The sequence below is a fragment of the Priceomyces carsonii genome (assembly GCF_900007245.1).
Source record: "Priceomyces carsonii strain CBS4050 genome assembly, scaffold: Debaryomyces_carsonii_scaffold_1, whole genome shotgun sequence".
Taxonomy (NCBI): domain Eukaryota; kingdom Fungi; phylum Ascomycota; class Pichiomycetes; order Serinales; family Debaryomycetaceae; genus Priceomyces; species Priceomyces carsonii.
The window spans coordinates 701,597-718,810 of record NW_026946674.1 but is presented as its reverse complement, the minus strand read 5'-3'; the positions used below and the strand labels follow the sequence as shown (position 1 = coordinate 718,810).

Genomic DNA, 17,214 nt, shown 5'->3' with positions numbered 1-17,214 from the left:
GATAATCTTTAGGCTATGGAATAGGCATTAGAATTGGAAGTAATAACACTTTTATGAGCCATACACAATGGAGAATAAATCTGATACTGGGAAATTTATGAAGGGAACCAACTTACGAGCCGACTCAGGATTAGTGGATAATTTTCTGAATAAAATCTCACCATACTTCCCACTGAAGAATTACTTTATGTTCAATTCTGAGACAAAGGACTACAGTCCCCACAACATGAAACAGCAAGACCTTCAAAATAAATACAAAGATAAGCATCAATCTCTTATGCCAGGGCATATTATTCTTCCAACTCATCAAGCTCCCGAGGGATATATTTGTGTTGGTAGAGTAATGGAGACGCCCACTAAAAAAGGTTCAACAACCCCATCCCAGAACGGTATCTTCTTTCTTAATGAAAATCCAGCCATGATGGTTCAAGAAATTCCCACTTCTTTCAATCCTAGGAATGCCGCCAATATGCCCTCGAAAGAAAAAGTCAACAAGTGGATACAGAATATTCCATTTCATTTAAATAGCGAAAATGATATCACAGTGGATTGTTTTCCGGCGGTTACGAGTTATTCAAGCTCCAATAGCTGTTCAGAGGATAACATAGACCTCGGAGAACTCGAGGCAATGCTTGAGTTTCAAGCTAGAAAAGTTACTCGCTATGCAACCATGTTATACGATAACGAAGACGAACCAGTGGCCCGTCTAGACGACGATTACGAGGATGAGTATTATGATAGCGATGGTAACCTCATTGATTTTAATGATGATGTGATGCCACATGTAGATACCTCTCTTGGTCATTATCATACAAACAGAGATGCTGACTATATAATACAAGCAACATTTTAGTTTGGAGCCAAAAATTAGTCTATACTATAACTTCTTTTAGATTCCTAAATAAAGAAAAAGAAAAGTTACTAAAGATAGATATCTAGTTCTTCAATCCTGTAGTCTTCATTTGGACTGTCGGCTAAGTAATCTATCCTGGGATAATAGGGTACAATAGAGTCGCTGCTCTGAACGTACGCAGAATTGAACATCTTCCAATAAGGACTGCGTACTTTTCTTGCAGGATGAAATAATCCACTCCAAATGTAGTTTGAAAAACTTCCAATTCCTAGAACAACCCTAAGTGCCTCTATACTCTCCAAAATTCTACTGATCACATGAGGAGAGGTCTCATAAATATTGGGCAACAACAAGTTTAAAAAGTGAACAAATACGTCATAGTAATCGTCGTTCGTCAAGCCCACACAATTGATTGCCATATGCCTAATAACGGTAGCCGCTGTTTGCCTGTGAACCTGATCTCTGTCTGTTAAGGCATCTTCAATTAAAGGAGTGACGGCAAATAGGTAATCTTTGGTCATAGTTCCGTCGATATACTCAAATAAGAAACTAAGGGCTTTCAAAACACCATTTTGAACATTCTTCTCTGGAATCCTGTACTCATTCATTAAAGCAGGCAAAACCGTGAAGGGTGCACAAGTCTCTGCAACAATTCCAATCGCAACTGCTGTACATACTCTTAACTGTCTTTCTTGAACTCGCAAGTTATTCAAGAGCATTACAAGTACGTCTTGGGGACCAATCGTTTTTGCAATGAATCCAAAAGTATCATTCGTTGCGATCCTGATCCTTTTCTTAGGTGACTTCAACATATCTAAAAGCTCAAAGCAGATACGCATCCACTCTTTTGCGTTGATAGTTTCAGAATTTTTTTGTGCTATCAATCCGACAAGTTTAATGCATGCCTCTTGGACTTTGTCATGTCTATTCTTTAAAATTGGAGTTAAGGTGGGTAATAATTGATTAACAGATGGATTTGACATCGTATATAACGTGACAGGATCAACACTGTTGATACAAGAGAATAAAGCATTAATAATAGAACCCAAAACATCAGGATACACTTCACCTAACAGCTCATATAATACTAAAATTAAAGTAGTCAAAACTGTATCGTTATCTTCGGAGCACTTTCTGACGGTGGGAGCTATTATACTAATGAGATCTGATGACTGTTGTCTCACTTCTGGAAGTTTGTTCTTTAATCGGTAAAGTATGGTACTTATAATGGAATTAAGATGCGGCTTTAGTTTGACTCCAAGAGAGTTCGAGACAGTTCCAAAAGTTTGTAGATATATCTTATGCTGTATTGTCTGTTCTTGAAATGCAAATAAGACTCCGTCAATTAACTTAGTCTCAGTTTGGGAATCTAGACCTATGAGATTTTCGGAGCCGGTTGTTATCATTTTATTTATCGTCTCAATCGCCATTCGTCTTAAAGATTCATTTTCATCCTTAGTGAAAGTAATGACATTGTCTAAAATTGTAAAATAATCTAGCTTAACAGCTAGAGTTGACGTGCACTCAACCACATTTTTAGCGAGCTGCTGTGAGTCTGATGCAACTCTTCTATTCCAAAAGCTTTTGAGGAATGGTTTAATAATGTCATTTTGATAATTCCTGAAAAGCTGTCTCGACAATGGTAAGTCCAGAATAACCCTTAAAATCGTCTTCTTCATATCATCATCTGGTGAATTGAACTCTCTTCTTATAACTAGCATTATTTCGTTTGTATAATAACTTGAATATTCTTCATAATTAGGATCATAGGTCATCAAGTTGATCACCGAACCAATGCATTTAAGGAAGCTTGCTAATCCCTTTCCCCTATGTCTTTTCAAACCTAGCCAGGCAGGTTCTAATATCGGCTCAAATGATTCAATTCCGTATGGCTTTACATTGTCAGCTAATTGAGAAATAGTTAAAGCAGTCATTGTACGCACTTGTAACATTTCATCAGTCAATCCAGGCTTCATAACTTCAACAATTTGTGTCAAAAATGGGAGTATTGAATTCCCATTTCCTCTTCCTAAGAGCACACAAAGTTGTTGTACAATTTTGATACCAGTGTGTCTTGCCATCCAATTCTTCTTTGACTTGATGACTGCCTTCAAAAATGGAAGAAAGTTGACTAACCCTAATGTATTTGCAACTATTGCAAAGACTCGAGAAGTTATGTTTCTGACATATTCATCCACATGATCAATATCTGGTCTCAAACTTGAAATCATATCAGCCAAGCCAGCAGCCTTTGATAAGCTCGAAACAATATCTCTTGCTTCCAATCTTATCGAGAAATCTTCATCTATCAAAAGGGGAGAAATAACAAACAAAATCTTATGCGTGTAAGGCCTGATTAGATCATCGAGTTGAAATAATAGTCTTCCAATCAACTTGACTAATAAATGTCTTTCCTGGTCATCCAAATTTGGTTCTATCAATATTGGTAATATTTTATTCAATAACACTTTTGGTCCAAATTTTTTTGCATTGTCTGTTAGTTGACGCATCGCCTTTTTTCGAGCAGATTGAGATCCATTTTTTATTCTAAGTAGAAGCCCCAAGGCCTTTATCTCCATTTTCTCTTCAGCAGACTTGTTATCAGACTTATTTGGATTAATGAGCTGACCAAAGTATTTCGCATCTTCTTCTTTAAAATACTGAATTCCTGTTATAGGTATTTCTGGGGCTAGCTGTTTCACCATCGATTTTTGATCTAGAATGCCATTTGATGCCGGTGGAAGATAGAAATCTCCAGGAATTTGAGTAATGTCCGGCGCCTGTTTTATATCATTGGGGATGTAACCTTGAGGAGGATCTAAAATCCTGTAGCCAGGAGGGAGTAACTTTTTCAAAACTGCATCAGTTAAGGGAATTCCATTAATTATAGGCACATTTCGAATCAGTATATCTCTCTCCTCAATATTTTCTTTTGAATTTAATACTTCATACTCTTGTGGTCCTACATCCCATCTTTTCTTACGTTTCCTTGGTCTATCATTTCCATTAATCTTCTTTTGCCCTTTATCACCATCATCTTCCTCTTTCTGTTGTATTAGTTTATTTACTCGAACCTCTTCTCTTTCGAATTCTCTTTCATACATTATCTCTTTGTAAGACTTTATATTGTCAAGATCAAGATCTACTACTCTATTATACTTCCTCTGTTGATAGTCATTCTTATTGAGTCCACGAATTGATGTATCTTCGGACATTGAATCAAGCGTTGCATATTCCTTATTAAGTTCCTCTTTCAAGGAATCGGGTATAACATATTCCCCTAAAATCTTTCTCTTCTTTTGCCTTTCAGTAGTCATTGCTGGTTCATCGAAAGAGTTTTAACAAGTACAAGAGCAACTTGACCTGCTTCATTTTGTTGCCATTTAATTTGGAATATAGTTCTGCACACAATTTTCTCATCAGAGAGAGATGAGAGAAAGTTACCAAATATCAGCTCTAGAGCTTGCCTGACAGCTTAGACAATGTCGAGACAAAATGGTAGTGTTATCCTCGATAGAGTACTTTCTTTCAAAGATGATATACCCTTCTGTCTTATATTAGATTCACTAATACAATCTTCTTACTATCTACTTCAAGAGGTTGCTCATCGATGCAATGACAGAATCATATACTTGTCTTATGAAACAGTTAACAGGCCGGCATATGCTACTAGTTATCTAGAGTGCTCAGATAAATCAATTAGTGATATAAAGCTTTTTGTTCATGATCTGATAAAGAAGAAAGAAACAAGTAATAAGATAATAGTGTTGGTAGACTCTTTAAATTATATTCCTTGTGACTTGTTGCCATCATTCATATCCAACATAAGTCATCCCAATATAACTCTATTGGGCGTCTTCCACACCAACTGTCCACAAGCAAGAGACCCACTTACAAATTATCCTCTGGCCATAAATTTGTTGCTCTATTTTGCAACAGCTTATTTTGAAATGGAACCTATATTGGGCGGAAAGATAGAGGAGGAAACTGTGGAAAACATTGGAACGAAGCTACAATTTCCTGCAACCTCATTATTGAATCAAAATTCCTTTAAGCTAAGCTTGACGAAGAAAAGAAAGTCTGGTCGTTCTTCAACATACAACTACATTTTGAATACAGCTACTCACACTCATGAAATTTATAAAGAAACCCAGGACGACGTTGAAGATGAGGCTTTGTTCAAGGGTCTCACAACGTTCAACCTTAATACGAATAACAAACAGAAATTAGCTAAAGAACAAATTGAATTACCTTTTATGCAAGCCCAAGAGGAATTGGGATCATATGGTGGTGCAATTGTATATCAATATGAGAAGGATGATGATTACGATGAAGAAGACCCTTATGAAGATCCATTTTGATCATGGAGTACTGTAATGAATATTATAACACATAGGATTTCCATATTTAGTCATTTGTATGCATCTATTGAGTTGAGCTGAATATAGTTAAACTCTAGACCATTTTCCTTATCGTACCTGTAATTTTTGATTTCGCTCCTAGTATCTTAGATCTTAATCTTTTACCAAAAGTACTTCCTTTCGATAAAGTTTCAAGTTCGTCCTCTGTTACAACTTTTTTAGTTAATAAATTGAAAATAGAACCAAAAGCTAGAGACATCACGGTACAAGTCAAAATAATAACATTGTAGGGCATCGAAAAATCTGGAGTTGGAAGACTCAATAAGAGACTTGTAGTTCTAAATTCATATGTACTCTCGCCCGTCTTATTGAAAACTGAAACAATTGCCGGTTCTATTGCGAAGCCATGATTGGCATCTGGAGGGTATTCAGCATATAGCAATAATGATTTATCGAAATCATATGTTAAAAGTAAATTCGTCATTGGTGGAAGGGTAATATTGAGCTCAATGTGAGATGGTCTCATTCGGTCGATTGAAGGTTCATAGAATCTATCTTTTATAAAAGTACTTTCATCGACAGGATGGTAATCTTTTGTACCAATGCTGGCCCTCACTTTCATGGTGTTCAAGTACAATCTCATGAACCAAGGGAGGGATTCAAAATATATGAAAGAGATGGACTCAGTAGTCGAAGGATTAAAAAAGACAACTCTGATACCACCTTGATCCTGTGAGTAACCTGTGAGAGAGCGAGACACTGTTATTGGTGGCTCTTTTACTGGAGTAACCATGCTACTATTTTTGGTTTTAAAATTGACATTGTACTCTTCAGGTTCTCTCAAATCGTAAGACGTGAAATATTTTTTGTAGCTTGTAAGGGTTTCCGCGTGATCAGATCCTTTTAAGACTGTTACGTCCCAAAATTTAGAGTCCACGTCGACATTTATGACAGAAGAAGTCGAGCTCTCATCAAATGCAGATCCTTTAATTTTACGGCCAAAAATTGCTCCTAAGTCCCACTCTAACTCTCTAGGATCACCGAGAGGGAAACATTGCCACAGGTCGTATTTCTTAGACGTATCGCAAAGAAGCTTATTTCCAGGAGTCGGCTTTGGAATAGCACCCTCTGTATTCTTGCGGAGAGATCTCATTACGTCTAGAACGGTGTTAATGCTTTGAGTCAACTCAAAGCGACATTCACCTGAGCTACAGTCTGTCTCCAAGTCAATAGACATACCATGCCATAAACCATCAAACAATTTATGACCATCCAAAAGTGAAGAAATTCCAGCCTTTCCCCTCGTTGGCAATAGCTTTAAAAATGGTGTCAAGTTTTCCGTACAAATAGGTTCACTCGGTAAAGCAGCTCTGAATAAATACAAATTATTCTGAGGGTTCATTACGAAGTCATTTACATTTTTGGCTGCATAGCGAGGCACTGTTGTGATAGAATCGTCGATTGAATCAAAAGAAGCACAAAAAAATCCAGATAGCGACTGGCATAACTTCATCCAGCTCTTCTTTGCTTCTTCAGGGCTATCTGCTTCTATCACGCTCGAGATCTCGACACCTGTTCCTCCACATTTATGGCCATTTGTTATCAATTTTCCCCACGAAGTAGGATCCCACCAACCTTGAGCAAACCTCAAATGTAATTCTCTAGTATTTGTAGATTCTATTATTGGACCCAATGCCATAGGAAAATAAGAAAAATGTCTTTTATTTTGTGATGATGCTGAATATGATGTTTTGCCCTCGAATTCTAACGGTATAGGTAGTGATTTTATGCTGAAGTCAAACGAGGCTAGAAGCTTGTTTCTTGGTAGCGGTCTTAACGTCAACGATTCATTGTAATACTTTGAAGCAAATACCACATTCAAAAGCCCAAGGAATGAATAAAATAAGAATAATGTTCGCAACCTCATGGTCCCTCCTTCGAGTCTTCTGAAGCTATCTCTAGTAAATCATTCCTACATTAATATTTTTTGCTCGCAGACATTTAGTTGATGCGACACGCTCAAGTGATTTGTTTACATTTTATATTAACATGAAGACAAACCTAAAAAGAGTGAACAGAAAAGAATATGGCAATCCCATTTACTGACCTGACCATTGTTGAACAGCAAAAAGAAAACATTCAGCCCTTAAATGATGGACGATCAGTCTCAAAGCTAGCCGAGAACTTTAAAAACGCAACTAATTCTATGACACATTACAAACAAGACCAGACAAGGGAAAGAGATGCCTACGAAAATCAGCTCAAAATTATTGCAGAACTAGATGATCCTCTTCAGGTTTTTTTGGACTATATAAATTGGACTCATGATAACTTCCCTCAGGGGTCAAGCTCTCAGAGTGGATTATTAACAATTTTAGAAAGGTGCACTTCGTGTTTCAGGGACGTCTCCTACTATAAAAACGATCCTAGATATTTGAAGGTATGGTTAGAATACACAAATTACTCTGATGCTCCAAGAGACATATTTGTGTACTTGGCAAAGAAGCAGATAGGAAACGAATTAGCATTATATTACGAAGAATTCAGTAGGTATTTAGAGTTAAGTGGAAAAATGGAGGATGCTAAACAGATCTACGAATTAGGAATACAATCAGAAGCACGGCCACTTCTAAGACTAGAAAGGAATTATAGAAATTTTTTGGAAAGGCAAGCCACTGGTCTGACCTCAGCCTCTGAAGCACAAAGAGCTGGCCTTGCATTAAAAAGAGGAGATGCTATCTTCCCGACCGCCGAAGATAGCCATATTAGCAATCCTAGAAAGAAATCAAAAATGCAAATTTTCAATGACGATTCAAATGAGGTAGGAATTTTACAGTCAATATTTAACGAATCATCAACTGATAGTAATGAATTGGGTACTATAAGGTCAAGGATCAAAGAGAATGTGATCTCGGCGCGGCCCTGGATTGGAGAACAAATAAGACAAAAGGGAGTTATAGAAAAGAAGCTTAAGATCGCCGTGTACAAAGATGGACAAGAGATTGATAAGCGTGACGTTAAATCAAAGGACTTTGTAGAGGATTCTAATGGCAGCGTAGCTACTGTTATATCGCAACCGGGAAAGACTCGTGAGAAAGTTCTCATTAATATGGAGCTCATTTACCCTAATAATGATGATGAGTATTCATTGGACGAGATTTTGGGCTTAACTAGGCAAGTTTCGGCGCTCAATTTCAAAAACAAGGATGTCAACATGACAGAGTCAAATTCTAACGAACACGAAAGCTATATAGAAAAAAATCATACGCTAACAATACCACTCAAGGATGACAATGATGATGAGACTTTTCATGGTGACAGGCAGGTACCCAATTCACCAACAGTCACAATGGTGTCGAAAATGTCGGCGAATGAAGTAATTGGAATGTTCAATAATGCGGCTCAGGGCCTTACAACTGATGACGAAGAGGAAAAGACAGATACAGAACACACTGGAAATTACGATGGATTTGTTACAGAGACTATCTATCCCATAAATGATGGACACGTTTCTGAAAACGCCAACAAATCCCCACAGATATCATCTCCTAATGAAACTGCTGCTCAAGGTTACTTCAGCTCGCCGTTCGTAGAAGAGCCACAACCAAGGGAACTTGAGCAAAAGTTATTCAATCCTTTGGATCCTATTTTAAGACAAAATCTTCTATCCAATTTATCAATTCCAATCGAGGCGTATGTTGGTTATCTTGACTTTGGAAATATTAATATCAATAAGTTGGATGGTATAAATGAATTAACGAACAAACACACAAGAATCATAGCAAAGGGGAAGCCTGGTTCAATAATTAACTATTTGGGAGATGAGAGTTTTTGTCTTCGCTATGAGTTAGGCAGAGGTGGATTTGGAGTTGTGGTATTGATAGAGACAGAAACTGGATCTTTGAAGGCTTTAAAAATTGAATCACCTTCCTCTAAATGGGAATTTTATATCCTAAAACAGATTCACCGCAGGCTACAAGGTGAGCTCTCTCTGATGTTCGTTAAGCCAGAAGCACTATATTACTTTTCTGATGAGAGCTACATGATCATCGACTATTGTAATCAAGGGACAATATTAGACATAGTCAATCATTATTCTAATAAAGGATCCAATGTGGACGAAGTACTATGTGTTTTTTTAACTGTGGAGCTTTGCAAAGCGGTGGAGGGCCTACATGGCATTGGTATTATTCATGGTGATCTTAAGGCTGATAATTGTATGTTGAGATTTGAGTCGATAAAATCTCAATGGAGCGAAAACTATTCACGTCTAGGAGACTTCAATTGGTCAGCCAAGGGAATTACTTTGATAGACTTTGGAAGAGCGATAGATGTTACCCTTTTCGAAGACAACGTCAAGTTTATCAGCGACTGGGAGACTGACGAGCAGGATTGCCCCCAAATGAATAAAAATGAACCTTGGAAATACGAAGCTGATTATTACGGTCTTGCAAGCGTAATTCATACTATGCTCTTTGGTCGATACATAGAAATATGTGAATTAGAGGATGGCACTACAAAGCTTAAGGCAAGTTTCAAAAGATATTGGCAACTGGACCTATGGAACGATTTATTCAATCTCCTTCTCAACCCATACTCTGACTCTTCTTATACTTCTCAAGCACCTATAATTGATCAATTAAAATTGCAGAGACAAAGATTTGAATCATGGCTAGAAACAAATGCTGGAGCAAAGAGATTGAAAAGTATAATTGCCGACCTTGAATATGAATTAAGTGAACTGGAGAAGGTATTGTTGCGCGGCTGATGGCTGCACACCGAGTTGCGGTGGTAAGAAAACGTATCTTTAGAATCTTATTGGCCGTTAGAACTATGACTTTAGTTACTTTCATGAAAACTCTTGGATTCCGAGTACGGCGCTCTGTCGCCGTTCAATATATCGTATCTGAATTTTATTGTTCGTAAAGCTTTCTATTTCCGGTGCGGTCCGGTTAACTTCCAAGAAAATGATCCTTTAGATAATTCTGTACATGGTTGCAACCGTTTGTCCTAGATCTTTTCCGTTTATATATATATATATATCCGAAAGTAACGCAAGATTGTCAATCTTTTGTTTCGGCTTATCCTTAAATTGAATGAAAATGAATGCAACACGTCTTTCGCGTCCAACTCAATTGGCTAAACAATCAAAGAGTCCTCTATCTTTCACAACAAATATATTAATTGTTGGAGGAGCTTATGCTGGGCTCTCTGCTTTGAAAAACCTAGTTCAATTCTTTGGTGAAAAAATTGAGAACTCAAAACATGGTGGCACGGTAGAAGGAAACAAAATCTCACTAACTATAATTGAGCCAAAGGGTGGTCTTTTAAATATTCTTGGAATTCCTAGAGCAATAGTTGACCCTGTATTTGCAAAGACTCAGTTCGTTCCATTTGCGCAACTCCGCGGTTTAAAGTTCAAAAGTGTATTATCAAGCGATGAGAAAGTCTTAGAGAGCTTTAACGATAGCGAACCTACAAATGAGCCTGTGGTTGATATTAACTATGTTCATGGACATGTTTCTCAACTCGGCCCAAATGAAGCGAAATACAAGTTGAATAATATTCCTGTTGAGTGTGATATAAAATTCGATTATGTGATTTATGGTGCTGGCAGAAACAGACACTGGCCAATATCACCTAGTGCCTTTGATGCAAATTTGTATGTTTCAGAGATGATTGCCGTAAAGGATGAAATCGAAAAGGCTGAAGCATTGTCCATCATTGGTGGAGGTGCTGTAGGGGTTGAACTTGCAGGAGAAATTAAGTCGCATTTTCCGCATAAGACGGTAAACCTTATCCATCCTCACGGCAATTTGCCAAAAGAACCTTTGTCAGAAAAGTTTAAGGAAACTGTTTTGGAATCGCTAAAAAGAGCAAAAGTAGATGTACACTTGAATACAAGAATTTCTAAAGAGCTCGAAAATAATGACCTTGAAACTACCAAGGGTGATGTCATACACTCTTCTCTTAACTTTTGGTGTAATTCATACAAGAATAATACTCAGATTCTTACTGAAAATATGAAATACTTTGTTTCTGAGAACAACAATATATTCGTAAATGAGTACTCCCAAGTATCTCACAATGGCAAAACTCTTACCAATTTCTTTGCAATTGGTGATTTAGTGGAGCAACCTATTATAAAAAGTGCTGGCTGGGCGATGTATATGGGCAAGCATGCTGCTAATAATGTATCGGAGATGATTTTAAATGGAAATGTTATTGAACAATTTGTTGACTTGAATACAATGCAGCGAGGAATGGTTTTAATTGCTGGAAATGAAGACGTGATATCACAATCATGTGGTGAAATTGAACTAAATAATGAGAAATTCGTTGAAAATTACCAAGATTATTGCTTTGAAGTGGTAAGAGAAAAGCTAGGACTCTAATTTTACTGTTAGTTAAATTGGGATTTCACCTCAACTGAATGCCAATGCTAGTTAAAAATTGGGACACATTTACAAATCATCTACCCAAAAGTATATCAAGCTGCCTATTTCCCCAGCTGGCACCAAGTTGCTAAAGTTTAATTCTAAATTGCAAGCGTGCCACAACTGTAATGGAATTATATAGAGATCTCTCAACAATAAAAAGAACTATGAAAAAAGAAAGAAAGATGACTGATTTAATATACATCCTAAGTTCAAAAATTGAACTCCTGAGCCTAGGCTTCGATCTTTTGACTTCACCCTGTGTCGATATCGATAAGACTGACTTTAAACAAAAAAAACGATTATGTAGGCTACTAGTTTTATATGATCTGAGAAAACTTCACTGACTTAATACTCAAAAAGTATCTTCCATATTCCAGCATAGTCAGGCCTTCCTCTTCCTGGAACGATAATTTCATTGATTTTGTTTGCATGAAAAAGATCATTAGTGTTAATCATAGGCTATGCTCACCACAAAATTTTGTGCGGCTGTTCTGGTTCCGATTAAGTATATATTATGATTCTCAAAACATTATACTATATTTATATCATTAGATGCCCAAATTAAAACGATCATAGTATCATGGATCCGGTGTCTAATCAGTCACTTGCGCTTCCAGGCACTTCCAAAGGAAAACGAAAGAGAGGATTATCTCTAAGATCTCAACTTTTGAATAAGACCATCTTAGGGCAGAATCAAGAGCGTGAAGTGGAATTCAATTATAGCGATCCAGGTAGCCGAATAACGGAAGACAGTTCTAATACAGGCAGTAGCAAAGACACGGACGAGACACTTCGAGGGGGTGACATAGAGCTTAATAATCTATCCCATCTACCGCTGGCTGAGCAACCAGATACTGAAGCTTCTACTCCTAAAATTCATGTCGATGATAAGTTTACACAGGATAACGAGCAGTATCTGCCGTATAGCGCATATGATCAGAGTATGAGCAAATCGACTAGTCATTTAAGTGTTCTTTCTTCACGATCCGAGAGCCGTGCTACGTTTATCACTAAGCGAAAGAAACAAAACAAGATACTAAAGAAATTAATTAAAATTAAGAATAGAATTTTAGGTATCGATTCATTACCTGCTACAGAGAATGGAAGAGCTATTCCATTAACCACCAATCAATCCGAGATAAATGATTATTATCAGGAGGAGCTTTATGATGAGCATGCGAAATCATTAATTGATGAGAGGACGGGTGAACCTTATCGTGACAATGTTATAACTTCTGCTAAATACAATATCTATACATTTTTACCCAAGCAGCTAAAGGCTCAATTTTCAAAGATTGCGAACTGTTACTTCATGATTGTTGCTATCTTGCAAATGATTCCAACTTGGTCTACGACGGGGCAGTACACAACTATTATTCCTCTTTTAATTTTCATTTCTATCTCTGTGGCTCGAGAGGGATTTGATGATTGGAAGAGACATCTACAGGATAAAGAAGAGAATAATAAGAAAACGACAATTTTACGAGAAAATGACGAGCTAAGAAATTTTGATACTCACTCAATTACTACAATTATGACTGAAACGATGACGCTCGAAAATTCAAATATAGACAAGAATTTGTATCCAGCTTCCCCGATCTTAGAAAACGAAAACTTATCCTACGCAAACACTGATTTGATGAAGAAGTATAACTTAAAAGAATATCCAACGAAATGGAAAAATATTAAAGTTGGTGATATAGTGAAGGTAAGAGAAAACGAATATTTTCCTGCTGATGTTGTTTTACTAGCTACAGCCGACTCCAAACAGGAGGCTTTTGTAGAAACAATGGCTTTAGATGGGGAAACAAATATGAAAGCAAAGTTTCCTCATGACGAATTGGCTAAGAAAACTAGCACTATCCCGGGATTGAAGCAAACCAAAGCATTGGTAGTTGTCGAAGACCCTAACACCGACTTATACAATTTTGATGGAAAATTCATTTTCAATGAGGACACTTATGCTTTAGGATCCGATAACATAGCATACAGAGGCAGTATATTAAGAAACACGACTTCCATTTTGGGTCTAGTTGTATTCAGTGGTGAAGAAACAAAGATAAGGATGAACAATGTGAAAAGCCCTCGAACCAAGGCACCCAAGTTACAGAAAAATATAAATTATATTGTCATGTTTATGGTGTGTGTTGTTATTCTACTTTCTGCCTTTTCTACGATGGCACAGAGGATACTTTACAAGAAAAATAAAAATAAAGCTTGGTACTTATTAGGAGAAGATGCAGGTGTTGCGGCTACCTTGATGGGTTTTATTATTATGTATAATACATTGATTCCGCTTTCACTCTATGTTACCATGGAAATTATCAAAGTCATGCAATTATGTTTTTTACAATTTGATATTGATATGTACGACCCCGAAACGAATACTCCAGCAGATGCCAAAACTGCAACAATCTTGGAAGAGTTAGGTCAGGTTAGCTATATATTCAGCGACAAAACTGGGACTTTAACAGATAACCTAATGATTTTCAGAAAATTTAGCATATGTGGCACAAGTTTCTTACACGAGCTAGACTTGATGTCTCAAGAAAGTGAGGTGACCAATAATAGGGCAGACCAAACGTCAGATGAAGGTTACGGGCATAAAAAATCTAGAACTAGTACCAGTGCATTCGCAAGGAAGAGTCTCGAAGCCACATCAGTTAAGTCTAGTGTAACGTGGAATTCGCCTGCAAATAACGTAAAGACACAAGATTCAATCAATTCCTTATCTTTATTGAAATACATCCAGATTAACCCTCAAACAATATTTGCAAAGAAAGCGAAATTTTTCTTATTGAGTATTGCTCTTTGTAATACTTGCCTACCAAGGAGAGACACAGTTTCTTTTGATGATGAAAGTGAGCATGAAAACAATGATGATAATGTGATTTATCAGTCAACTTCCCCTGATGAACTGGCACTTGTGTCAGCTGCAAGAGACTTGGGATTTGTTGCTTTCGAAAGAAATAATAGCATATTGACAATAAAAACGTATCCACGCGGCTTTGAACAAGAACCCTTTTTTGAAAAATACGAGATCCTCGATGTTGTGGAGTTTTCTTCATCTAGAAAGCGAATGTCCATTGTAGTGAAGTTTCCAGACGGAAGAATATGTATAATTTGCAAAGGTGCTGATAATGTAATTATTGACAGATTGAAAGATTCAGACATGGCAAAAAGGAAAGCGAAAGAGATTTCATTGAATTCAGCGGATCGTAAAACACAGGAGGCCGACATCGTCTTGCAGTCTAAGGTTTCAAATGAATTAGAGTCTAGAAGATCACTTAGCTCGCTCCGAAAAAGTTTAAGTTTCAGTGATGAGGGCAGAAGGCTTGACTCTATTGATAGCTATCTTATGAATACAGAAGAAGATGAAATAGCAGATATTGCAACCAAAGCTCGAAAATCTCTACATATTCAACAAGCGAAGAAATATAGCATAGATAATGGAGAGTGTTCTCAAAGCTCGCTGAGGAATGTTTCAGGCAATGACTTCTCTAAGTTACTTCCTAATGACAAACTCCTAGTTAATGAGGAGTTTTTGATGGAAAAAACACTAGAACATATAGAAGAGTTTTCAACAGAGGGTCTCAGAACGCTCATGTATTCATTTAGATGGCTAGACAAGCATGAGTATGAAAATTGGGCCCAAGCATACAATGAGGCCAAAACAGCATTAATAGATAGAAATTTGAAGCTTGAAAAAATAGGAGGTGAAATCGAGCATGACTTACTGATGATTGGTGCAACAGCCATTGAAGATAAACTTCAAAAAGGAGTGTGTGAGGCGATAGATAAGTTGAGAAAGGCTGGTATCAAAATGTGGATGCTTACAGGTGACAAAAGAGAAACAGCCATCAATATTGGTTATTCTTGTAGATTAATAAAGGATTACTCCACTGTAATCATCTTATCAAATGATGAAAATTATGAAGAACTTATGCAAAGAATGACATCCGCTGGTATGGAAATTAAGGCAGGAAGAATTGCCCATTGCGTGATCGTGGTAGATGGTGCTACTTTAGCAGATATCGAAAATGATTCCACGTTATTTTCGCTCTTTCTTGAATTATGTGTTGAGGCAGATTCTGCTGTTTGCTGTCGTGCGTCCCCTTCGCAGAAGGCATCGATGGTGACTTCAGTTCGCAAGATGAAAGAAAAAGCTGTCACGCTTGCTATAGGAGATGGGGCTAATGATATTGCTATGATTCAAAGTGCTGATATCGGAATTGGAATTACAGGTAAAGAGGGTCTACAAGCAGCCAAATCAGCTGATTATACAATAGCACAATTCAGATTTTTACTAAAGTTGCTCTTAGTGAACGGAAGGTATAATTACATTCGAACTTCGAAGTTCGTTTTGTGCACCTTCTACAAGGAATTATTGTTTTATTTAACTCAGGCCATTTATCAAAGAAATACCCTATTTTCTGGGTCTTCTATGTATGAGAGTTGGTCACTTTCAATGTTTAATACTTTATTTACTTCCTTGCCGGTTATATGTGTTGGAATGTTTGATAAAGACTTAAAACCCTCAACACTTTTAGCAGTGCCAGAATTATATGCTAAAGGAAGGCTATACAAAGCATTCAACTTGAAAGTTTTTATTATTTGGATGTTCTTGGCGGCATTACAGAGTGTGGGAATTTCATTCATGACTTATTATGTTTGGGGATTTTCTGCATTGAGAGATAATACAACGTTCCCTCTCGGAACTTTGGTTTTTGGGGCTTTGGTATTTATAATCAATGCAAAATGTGAGTTAATAGAGCTTCATAATAGGCAATGGCTAGCTTTTGCGAGCTTTATAATTTCTGTTGGTGGCTACTGCTGCTGGAATGTGTTGATAATGTTCTTGTATAGAAGCAAAGATAGCACGATATTTTATGTTTCCTATGGATTAGAGATGTGGGGAACAGACCAAAGTTGGTGGTCAATGATACTCGCCCTTATTGCAATCCCATTACTTTTTGATATTCTCATGAAAGTTTTCAAATTTATGTTTGCACCCAGTGATGATGATTTGTTTCGACTCTACGAAAAAGATATTGAGATGAGGAGATCATTCGAGGAAATGGCTCAGACTGAATTGAATCAAGGCTGGAACTTCCCAAGGAATTCATCAACTACATTTCGTTTAGTTAAAAGTCTGGTTAATAAGTTGCTTTCTAAGCTTAATATGAAAGGTGTATTTTCCGAAACAGACGAAAGTATGATAGAAGGGCTCCAAATGTCAGCACATCAAAGAAAAAGAGCAGGCACTAATCCAAATCCCTCAGAGCTTCCCCCGGATGGGGAAGCTCTGGTTATTAAGAGCAGTGATGCTGATAATCTTAACATCGATGACTATGACATTTTGCCTAGCGGTAAGCGCATCAAGATTAAGAAGAAAGGTGCATGGTCTACTTTTGGTATCAACCTTAAACGTACAAAATCCTACGAGGACGATGATATTCAAGATGAAGATGTAGAAGCTATAATTGACGAAAGGCTCCGTAACTTAAAGGAGGAGGAAAGTAGGCATCTGAAGTAACAAAAGTTTCTCAATACTATATAT

General features: G+C 37.1%; 7 protein-coding genes across 7 annotated transcripts; 5 read left to right on the top strand and 2 right to left on the bottom strand.

Moving 5' to 3' along the window:
• Positions 1-67: 67 nt before the first annotated feature.
• Positions 68-853, top strand: PRCAT00000382001 (uncharacterized protein; the record flags this gene model as incomplete). The annotated part of the gene is made up of 1 exon (XM_062953799.1): positions 68-853. One exon carries the CDS (start codon positions 68-70, stop codon positions 851-853), a length of 786 nt encoding a protein of 261 aa, XP_062807227.1.
• Positions 854-921: 68 nt separating this feature from the next.
• Positions 922-4,170, bottom strand: PRCAT00000381001 (mRNA-binding U2 snRNP complex subunit; the record flags this gene model as incomplete). Its single annotated transcript, XM_062953788.1, has 1 exon — positions 922-4,170. One exon carries the CDS (start codon positions 4,168-4,170, stop codon positions 922-924), a length of 3,249 nt encoding a protein of 1,082 aa, XP_062807226.1.
• A 165-nt stretch (positions 4,171-4,335) lies between these two features.
• On the top strand, positions 4,336-5,214 carry PRCAT00000380001 (Elongator subunit; the record flags this gene model as incomplete). The annotated part of the gene is made up of 1 exon (XM_062953776.1): positions 4,336-5,214. One exon carries the CDS (start codon positions 4,336-4,338, stop codon positions 5,212-5,214), a length of 879 nt encoding a protein of 292 aa, XP_062807225.1.
• A 94-nt stretch (positions 5,215-5,308) lies between these two features.
• On the bottom strand, positions 5,309-7,141 carry PRCAT00000379001 (GPI-anchor transamidase subunit; the record flags this gene model as incomplete). The annotated part of the gene is made up of 1 exon (XM_062953765.1): positions 5,309-7,141. One exon carries the CDS (start codon positions 7,139-7,141, stop codon positions 5,309-5,311), a length of 1,833 nt encoding a protein of 610 aa, XP_062807224.1.
• A 159-nt stretch (positions 7,142-7,300) lies between these two features.
• Positions 7,301-9,982, top strand: BUB1 (protein kinase; the record flags this gene model as incomplete). The annotated part of the gene is made up of 1 exon (XM_062953754.1): positions 7,301-9,982. One exon carries the CDS (start codon positions 7,301-7,303, stop codon positions 9,980-9,982), a length of 2,682 nt encoding a protein of 893 aa, XP_062807223.1.
• Positions 9,983-10,310: 328 nt separating this feature from the next.
• Positions 10,311-11,609, top strand: PRCAT00000377001 (uncharacterized protein; the record flags this gene model as incomplete). The annotated part of the gene is made up of 1 exon (XM_062953743.1): positions 10,311-11,609. The coding sequence occupies one exon, from the start codon at positions 10,311-10,313 to the stop codon at positions 11,607-11,609; it is 1,299 nt and encodes a 432-aa protein (XP_062807222.1).
• A 625-nt stretch (positions 11,610-12,234) lies between these two features.
• PRCAT00000376001 (aminophospholipid-translocating P4-type ATPase) lies at positions 12,235-17,190 on the top strand (the record flags this gene model as incomplete). The annotated part of the gene is made up of 1 exon (XM_062953732.1): positions 12,235-17,190. One exon carries the CDS (start codon positions 12,235-12,237, stop codon positions 17,188-17,190), a length of 4,956 nt encoding a protein of 1,651 aa, XP_062807221.1.
• Between the last annotated feature and the right edge of the window lie 24 nt (positions 17,191-17,214).